Source organism: Caretta caretta, chromosome 4 (assembly GCF_965140235.1).
Source record: "Caretta caretta isolate rCarCar2 chromosome 4, rCarCar1.hap1, whole genome shotgun sequence".
Lineage (NCBI taxonomy): Eukaryota > Metazoa > Chordata > Testudines > Cheloniidae > Caretta > Caretta caretta.
In genome coordinates this window covers 65,267,988-65,277,699 of record NC_134209.1, presented here as the reverse complement: position 1 = coordinate 65,277,699, position 9,712 = coordinate 65,267,988, and the positions used below count along the sequence as shown (strand labels likewise).

General features: G+C 42.8%; 1 protein-coding gene across 2 annotated transcripts in view; it reads right to left on the bottom strand.

Annotated features, from left to right (window-relative positions):
• Positions 1–3,183: 3,183 nt before the first annotated feature.
• Positions 3,184–9,712, bottom strand: part of SMAD1 (SMAD family member 1) — a 70,291-nt gene continuing 63,762 nt past the window's right edge. For both annotated transcript variants that reach the window (XM_048847481.2, XM_075127720.1), the window contains exons 7-8: positions 8,653–8,909; positions 3,184–4,568 (exon numbers count right to left, since the gene is read on the bottom strand). In XM_048847481.2, the coding sequence (XP_048703438.1) occupies positions 4,425–4,568; positions 8,653–8,909 (401 nt within the window). In that variant the 3' untranslated portion in view covers positions 3,184–4,424. The remainder of the gene's footprint in view (positions 4,569–8,652; positions 8,910–9,712) is intronic.

The window sequence follows — 9,712 nt, the reverse complement described above, 5'->3', positions numbered from 1 at the left end:
ACCTTCTGGACATCTTAGACTATATAGACCATTAGTTTGCAAACCTTTATTAAACCAGTAAGGATTGATTCAATAACCTCTAAAACGGTAATTCACTTAAGTTAAGCATTCACAGTGAAAAAGAAAATTTCAAACCATCTGACTAAACACGCATTCAAGTCTCCGATGCTCAGCTTTCACTCTCATTCTTGTGATCTCACCACATCATTTCACTAGTTCTCTAGTCATCAGTGGATTCCAGGCTAGACAGGAAATTAATTTCTAATGTAAAAAACAAGTAGAACACACACCTTTAACAATTCAGCACACCACCTTACAGGCTTTTTTTACATGCTACAAAAAGGAAACGAAAAAGAGGCAAAATAATATTTTGTATTCATTCTAACTGAATTACCTTTTAGGCCCCATCTACACAATGTCTTACTCTTATGAAGCTCCATGTAAGGATTGTGCCCCAGCCTTTGCAACACAGCTCGGTCTTATTTACACAAGTAAGATCCAGGCCTCACTCTTCCCCACCCTATTATACCAGTTTTATGCCAGCGTAACTCTATTTAGTCAACGGAATTACAGTGGCATACCTGAGTGGAGAATCAGGCTCTGGGTTTATAACACGTTAAAGCTTCATTATAGCAGCACTCCAATATGAGGAAGTTTAGTAAAAACAAAAATTTAGACATGGTTTACACCTAGGGCCTGCTTTTTTTAGGGGGCTGAAAGAAAATATCCAACTGGCCTCCTCTAGGCTACACAATTTGTTTTTTGTTCTTATATATTACACACAAAAAACTGTAGTAAAAGAGGATTAAGGTTACAAAGTCAAGCATTCAAGTTAGGAAATGCCAGAATTAAGATTGCTGTGCTCCCTGTCCCAATTTCTTTTTCTCCAGGCTCCTCACCCAATCTCAATGTCTCTCCCACCCCAAACTTCTTTATCCAGTGTCTTTGTCCAGCTAGTCCCAGTTCTGCCCCAATACCTCAACTCCTTGTCAGAGCTCTCACCCCCTCCCCTGCCCCCCGGCCTTCCCACACTGGTTCCTACTTTAAGTCAGCCTCCCTTGCTCCAACTACGAATCATTATTTCTTTCTCCCATAGTCCCAGCCTCACCACCTACTCCTTTCCCTCTCCCATCCAAGTTTTTTGTTGTTGTTGTTGCCTCTGAATTTATATCAGGCACTTTCTCCTCCATACTGCCAGCTGGGAGTGGAGCAACTGAAAGCACAGGAGAGAGAGGCTCCTCCCTGCTCAGTTCTGGTGCCCAGTCCCTCCGTGGCCCAGAGCAGCAATTTCAGGAAAAGTCCTTCTGAGTTCCATAGCCCTGGGCTGGAGCATGCCTCACTGCTCTGTAGGAACGGCACATACAAAGTTGGCACCAGGAACTGTGAGGGGGATGGTGCAAGGTCAGTGAGGACAAACTTTGGAAATTTTAGCTGCTTTATTAAAAAAAAAAGGGGGGAAAAAGTTCCTATGGAAAATGCACAAATTGTGGATTTTTCAAAGGCTTATAACTAGGCCAACATTTGGACATTTTCACCGGGATGGCAAAAAGGAACATCTTGGACACAAAAGCCAGGCCCTTGCCAAATTCTGAGTCCTTGCTCCAAAGCATGGGGACACTAGAGCATTTCAAAGAAAAGCTCTCAAGACTTTATCATGGGCAAAACAAACTATTTTTCCATAGCCTCATTCTCAAAAATGCCAGACCTTCCAAAAAGGTTTAGCATGAGGCAGACACCTGAAATGGAAAGTTTAAGTCCAAAGAGTTTAAGTTTGGCAAAGTTATAAGCAACTGACAGAAGGGTCTTGTAATGGAAAGTGTTTGGCAACCTTAATAGGCAGTGCTACCTACCCCAACTATATTAACCCCTCACCACACACCAGATCCTACCTCCTTCAAAAACTAGATCAGTGTATTTCCCTTGTCTCTGCTAGTATGAAAACTTCCCTCCCACAAATGCCACCAAAGATTTTTACAGTGCCCTTTTTTGGATCTTTGCTGTCACATTTGAATTGAGATGAGAGACTGAATACAAGTGCTGACAATATTATTCTCTAACCCCAGGATTAATTACAGTTTAACATCTTATTTGCTCTCCTCTCCCTGATCAATGGTGCATTTTTCTTCAACTGATCACAAGGATTGCTAGGGTTTGCGTCTTTCTTCCCCGCCCCGGGGAGATTTACCACTAGTAAATCCAGAATCCTGCCACCAAGGCTTTGCAGTTCAAAGCAATTGTCTACCTGGGGAAGGAGGCTACCAGACTAGTCTAAGGCAGGAACAGAATCAAAGACAAGAAATCAAGAGGAGGTGACTGCATAACCTCAGATCCATCCAGCTCTTCACTTTCCAGTGCTCCCACTACTGTGGATAAAGCAGCATATGGATCTTGGAAAGCTATTTCTCCTCCCACTGCTTCTTCTGGCTCACTGTAGGGAGCAGAACAGTAAAACGTACATCAGGCTCTGGCAGCAACCCACTGATCCAAGTTTCCCTTCTCTATTCCCACTCAGCTCAGGGGCAGCCTGATGCTATCAGTGATTCCCCCACCTGGAGCATCTTGTAGACTTTGGGTGACAGCATGTATGGGGGAAATGACAACTGGGGGACAAACAAGAAAAATTAAAGCATTTCACAACCAATGGAAAAAGAAAAGACAAATGCTGTCCACTGTGCCAGAGAATGGCATAAGAAGCTGCTGTGGGTACACTTTAATTCCAATAAGAAAAGGAGTACTTGTGGCACCTTAGAGACTAACCAATTTATTTGAGCCTAAGCTTTCGTGAGCTACAGCTCACTTCATCCGATGCATCTCCAGTAAAGGGTGGAAAAGTGGCAGTTTAGACCCAAATCTCTGATCCATCCTCACTGGAGGTAAATAAAGTTTCTGCAGATATTCCATACTTGGGGAAGGGGGGCGGGCAAAGGGAAATCAGTGAAAGTCTATTAAGTTATATGGGCACATTAGTTCCACTGAATCTATTCTATTCTCACCTAATGAAGAAATCCATCTCCCCCACAAAAATCTCTCATCACCAGTACTGACTTAACATTGCTACCAAGCGGCATCAGAAGTTAAAACGCAGAGTAAATTTTTTTTCCATTTGAAGCAGTATTATCCAAGAGAATCTTTTTTTCTGGGTTGTTATAAAGCTGCCAAGAAATAGACAAGACAAGGCATTAATCAAAGTAAGCAATAACAATGGTTTTATTTAAAACTTCCAGTAAAGAAGACCCACTAGTTTTGGAATAAAAGTACTTAAAGTACTACAGAGTAAGTGAATATAAAAGATTAGCAGAAAACAAAAACAAAAACCAGTAAAAAAATTAAAAATATTTTTTTAAAAAAAGTTTGAAATAGATCCAAACAGGGTTTTTAAATCCTCCAAACATTTAACAGTTACTAGGTTTGGCAAAACAAAATTCTTTTACACAATTAAAAGTTTACTTCTTTTATGTAAACTGCCTAAAATCGCTCAATAATTCAAGAACAGACTGTACAATTTGTCTTGAAATATACAGAGCTGCAGTCTCAGGACCGCAGGAATGATTAATTTTGCCTTCTTCTCAACTATATGAATTAACCAGCTACATAAACTGTTTTTGGGGGGAGGGAAGAGGCAAAAATAATCAGAGTTAACAAGATAAAGCCACTATAAAAAAAATTAATGAAATGCACAGCAAAGTTCAGACCTCTGTTTCATTTCTTTAAACTAACAAGCTATGTTTACAGTATATTCTGCATGTCAATTGCCATTTCCCCCTCCCCTTTTCCCCAGTCAAATATTCCTAAATCCTCTAGTCCAAGCGAATTAATTCTAAACTTTCAAATACACTGTACATACATTTAGCAAAGAGCATACCTAACATTATTCTTACAGCAGTATGGTCAGTACACAATTTCATAAAGATTATTACACATGACCATGATTAAACCTCCCACCCCATTATTTCTTTCTTTCAAGAGAACAGCAAACTATTACTAGACAAATGGTTTTAAAATATTTTGTAGAAAGCCTGTGGAAAGCAGACTTCATCAATATGGACTATCAACCCCAGAGAACATAATGAATGCTGAACATATAAAAGAAAGGTAACCTCAGAGTGCCAAGGAAGATTCCTTGGGAACACCGTCTAAAAGATTATTAGCTTGGTCATCCCTATTACACAAAGTCCTGCTAAACAATTTGCATGTATCAATTTTACAAGAGACGGGTACAATGTAAACTGAAATTTTTGACACCAACAGTGTGTTAAAGGCTTTTTTTTTGCGCTTTTTCCCTGAATCCAAAAGTTGGTCACAGAGGTCAAGTATTATCAAGGCTCTTATTCAGCTGCTGCCAGTTCATAAATGTGTCTGACTCATACATCCTTCAAGTACATGCAAGGCTCAATAGTTTCCAAACTGCAGAAGCTTGGGACCCTTTAAGACACAGAGGAAATAGGATTATGAGGTGAGCCCATCTGGGTAAGAACTTTATCCAGCCACTGAAGGGGACCATGCAGGTGTATCTCAATCCAGCATGGAGTGCTCGTTACATCTTGGCGATGATATTCGGCTCCCCAACCCTACAAACAAAAATCACATAGAAAAGTTATTACTTTTACCTTATTTTACCATGTCAAGGAAGTGGAAAATGCTTCTCTCTCATTTTATATAGTACAAAGGCAACAGATATAACCTAGCCTCACAGGTGGAGGTTACCACGGTTGAGGAACCATTTTTGCATGAGTTATGTTACCACATTTCCCCATGTGAATCTGAAGCAGATTTAAGAGAATCTGGGTAAGGTGACAGACAGATACTTGAAAACTGAAGTCTCACTTCAAATTTGGCAATGGTAATGCATGCTTCCCCATATCCCCCAGCCAGTATGCCCCTATGTTGCCCTTGAGACACCACTCTTCTGGATTCCATCTACACTAGGGAAGCGACCTATGAACAATCTCTCTCCACCCCCTCGCCAATGACCTTGGTACTGAACAGTTCAGGTACCACTGCATGTGGGGACCAGAACATTTTAGAACACCATGGCAGAAAGCGTTCTGTAATGAAAGTGGTGCACACCTTCTGACATGGGTGTTAAAAATGGTTTGGCCTTACAGGCAGACAATCTGACTATTAGAGTATGTGGGGCCAAACCATTTTTAATACCATAGCAGAAAGTGTGCATTACTTTCATAATAGAATGTTAGAATACTATAGCATTAAAAACAGTTTGGCTCAACATATACTAGTAGTCAAACTGTTTTCAACACCTGTGGAAGAGCTAGGGGCCCTTTGGGGGGTTTGTTGACCAAGTTACCAACCTGAGGTTATTTTCCTAGGGCAAACAAACAGGGTGCGTGGACAGCTCAGCCCCCATGCCTTTTTGGTCCTTGCCTTCTCTAATGTGACTGCCACAAGGGTGTAATTAGTGCAAAGTCTGAGGCTGGATATTTTTTTTTTTTAAATAATGGACATCTGTGCACTAGAAACTGGATTAAGCCCACAAACTCAGGTCCATCAGCCAGTGAACATCATCTTCAGCTTTCACTCAGTACTGACCTGGGCTGAATAGGAAATAGTAACCTAGAAGAGGAAAGGCTCCATGTGTCCCATTATGAATCCCAAAGCAAATATTGATTTTGATTTTTTCACAAGGTGACATTCATTTTCACACCTGTTTATACTGACTCAAAGGGGAGTCCTATAGCAGATTCATATAGCAATGCATTTTGCAGATCTAACATTAAAATGCAAGGAAGCTCTTTGACTCCCAAACCCATGGCTCGTGTTGCCCATGGTAGTCCTAGTCCTACTGAAGATTCCCCGCAAGTCTCTCCTCTTCCAGAGGACATGGAGGGAGGCAGGATGCAGTATTCTCTTGGAGGAGAGGGAAGTATAACTGATTAAAAACAATGAAATACAAACAGGATTGAGGCTACCATGTTTGTGTATTTTTGCACTTCTCGAGAGGTACAGGTAAAAGGATTGAAGATAAGAGCTACTGGAATCCCATAAGGCCTCTAGAAAAAGACTGAAGAAACCTCATGTACTAAGACTAAAAAGAGTGAGATGGGAAGATACACTGCCAAACAAATTAACAGGCATAAAAACAAGGCATCATGGATCAACATTAAGGTGGGAACTCTACTCCATGCAGCTAGGGCCAAGGTTTCTTCACAGGAAGGATGGGAGTACTGAAACAGATAAAGATTCCCAAAACATCTCGGGCACTCTTGTAGCTATAAAAACAGCCAATGGAAGAAAGTAGTGTACACAAGAAGAAGGTGTTGTTAAACTGGACAATTTTGGGGGAGAAAGGTGGCACTGGTCATATCCTAGATGGGCTGATATTTCCTAAATTAACAGGTCGAGCACCGATGGGTTCTCTTTTAGCTAAAACTGAGTCAGTTATAAGATTTACTAATTATCTGGAAAGAAATCTAACAAAGTTCATTGTGTAGTTTGATAAAGTAAATTATCTTTTTTGGGAAGGGCTGTGGATGGACCACAGGAATCAAGAGTAAAAAAAAAATATTTTGTATTAACCTCAGATTAACCCGTAAGGCATGTGCACAAAGAAGTCACCTTATTCCTTTAAGCCACCATTTTAGGATACTGCGCAATTAATCTGGCAGTCTTGAAATATTTGACTGATCCACATTTCTGTCCCTCACGCCACTGATCCTTTTATCCCGATCCACACTTCTGTCCCTCACATCATTGCTACAATCCTTACATGTACTCTGAGAACAGAATGGTATGCACTTTGTTTATAGAATTTCTAATCACCAGACAGACCCCAGGGAACAAAGCTACCCATCTTCCAATCACTTACATGACAGTCCCAGCTATTCTGACCAAGAAATGCCCACCACTTCACAATTCTGATCCTTCAGACAGTAGGAGATTGTTACTGAATACAATGTGGTTATTTGAAGGGCATGGAAAAGACAAAGCCTGGAAAAGTTGCTTGTTAATTACCAAACTTTAACTTGACCCACTGTGCATCAACTCTGTTCATAAACACTCTTGGAGAAGTGGATTAAACACTGGGTAAATGGAGAGGAGCGCCACAAAAATGCTAAAAATTCAGAAAACCTGACCAATGAGAAAAGATTAAAAAACTGTGCATGTTTAGTGTTGTGTAAAGACAACTGAGGGGGACCTGATAACTATTTTCAAATATGTTAAAGGCTGTTAGATGACAGATCAGTTGTTCTCCACATCCCCTGACAGTAGGACAAATAGCAAGGGGCTTAATCTGCTGCAAAGGAGATTTAGGTTAGACATTAGGAAAAACTTTCTAACCATAAGGGTAGTTAAGCACTGGAATAGTCCTCCAAGGGAAGCTGTGGAATCCGCATCCTTGGGAGGTTTTTAAGAAGTCAGAGGAATCTGTTTCTTAAGAACCTGTCACAGACATTTAGGTTTAGTTGGTCCTGCCTCAGTGCAGGGGGCTGAAGTGATGACCTCCCAGGGTCCCTTCTCACCCCTACATTTCTATGATTCTAATGCAGGGGTGGGCAAACTGCGGCCCATGGGCTGGATCCGGCCCATCAGGGCTTTGGATCCGGCCCACGGGATTGCCAACCCCGTGGCGCTGCGGGGCTAAGGCAGGCTCCCTGCCTGCCCTGGCCCCGCGCCGCTCCCGGAAGCGGCTGGCACCATGTCCCTGCGGGCCCTGGAGGAGGCAGCGTGGGAGGCAGAGGGTTCTGTGCACTGCCCTTGCCTGCAGGCGCCGCCCCGCACAGCTCCCATTGGCCGGGAACAGGGAACCATGGCCAATGGGAGCTTTGGGTGTGGTACCCACAGGCAAGGGCAGGGAGGAACCGCCTGTCCCGCCTCACCCCCAGGAACCACTGCCGGACAAGCTGGCCACTTCTGGGAGCGGCGCGGGACCAGGGCAGGCAGGGAGACTGCCTTAGCCCTGCTGCATGCTGCTGCCACCCTGGAGCCACCCAAGGTAAGTGGAACCAGGCCGGAGCCCGCACCCCAAATCCCAAACCCAGAATCCCTCCTGTGCCCCAACCCCCTGCCCTGAGCCCCCTTCCACACTCTCTTCTGCGCCCCAACCCCCTGCCCTGAGCCCCCTTTTACACCCCGCACCCCTCCTGTGCCCCAACCCCTTGTCCTGAGCCCATTTCTGCATACTGCACCCCCTCCCACACCCCAACCCCCTGCCCTAACGCTACATTCATGGCCCTGCGTGCAATTTCCCCATCCAGATGTGCCCTCAGGCCAAAAAGTTTGCCCAGCCCTCTTCTAATGTAACATTCTATTGAGGCAGTAAGAATAGTTGCTAGGCATGATGGAAACTACTTAATTGTGCCATTATCAAACCTACAAAAACATGTAATGGGAAGAAATCTGAAACCAAGAACCTACGGAATGTACCTTTGATTTTAAAATTCTGCACACCAACAAAACGATGTTTGTCCAAACGGATAGCTTTGTATGTTTGAGGACATGCATACAGCTTTTGTTTTATAGAGAAAGTGTTTATAAAATATAACACACATTTACAATCAATGTCATTGTTGATAGGGGAACTTTTCCAATATAAAGGCATGAAATGGAACTGTTCGCACTAGAATTATTTAACGAGATTCAAAAGGGAATATTCTTTTGCTTACAAAACACAAGCCCAACTGAACTCTTACCTACCTTTACAAAACTCATACGGATAGTGCACATCTTAGTAAGCTCGTACACTGTTTCAAAGCCATGGTTCACCGATTGAGCCAGAAGCTGCGCAAACTCTTGGTTGTTGAAAATTTTCAAACTGCAGCCGCTGGGAATTTTACAAACTGTGGTTGGATGGAACCCATGGTGGTAGTTGCAGTTTCGACTTTGAACAAAAATACTGCTGTCACTAAGGCATTCGGCATACACTTCTCCTCCAACATAATAGAGGTGAACTCCTAAGAGGAAAAAGTATTTGTTATGGAGAGGTCAAATGAATTCGTATCACATGCACAGTCTAGCACACATCTTTGCGGAGATGCTTTTGTGCTTCTCCAGTTTAAAGAGAAACGTTATATTTCACTCACTAGTAGGACTCTCGTAAAGCTTTGTTGTACCTGTCCCTCCAGGTTCCACGGAAGTTTGTTTTTCAAATCAACTGTTCATTAAAGTTTTACTTCTTGTAAACTGCACAGAAGGAAACTACTGTAACAGTGCAAGATGACAGATTTACAGGGCCAGAACATCTGCTCAGATCCCATGGGTTCATATTTGGGAGACAGAAGATTGACTGGGCCCAGGGTAGGGAGAACAGACATTGTTCCCCTTCCAGCGGCACAAAGAATCCTTGGAAAATAGTAATACAGCTTCAAGATGGATTCTCCTCCAGCACGTACTAGCTAGGATGAGTCTCGGTTAGGATAGCTTCAACAGAGGTGCACTTCCAGGGAGCCGGAGCACAGTGCAACGTCCAGAGGAACAGCTTAACGCCGCATGAATCCAATGGTTTCTCATGGACCGCTCAAGATCTGAGCCCATGCCTTCGACATTTTCTATAGGGGACAGTAAACCCCTTTGGGATATTGGTGGGGGGTGGGGAATCTCCAGAGATCTCTCCCCCCAGAACCCTATACACAGGCTTTTAAACTTTACGAACTTTGGGGTTCAAGTTCTCCACTGTTGGAATAATCAATGTGAAATAGCAAAACCAGAAAAAACACACAGAAGGTATTAAAGTAAATCAAATTCCGAGAAAGAAAAT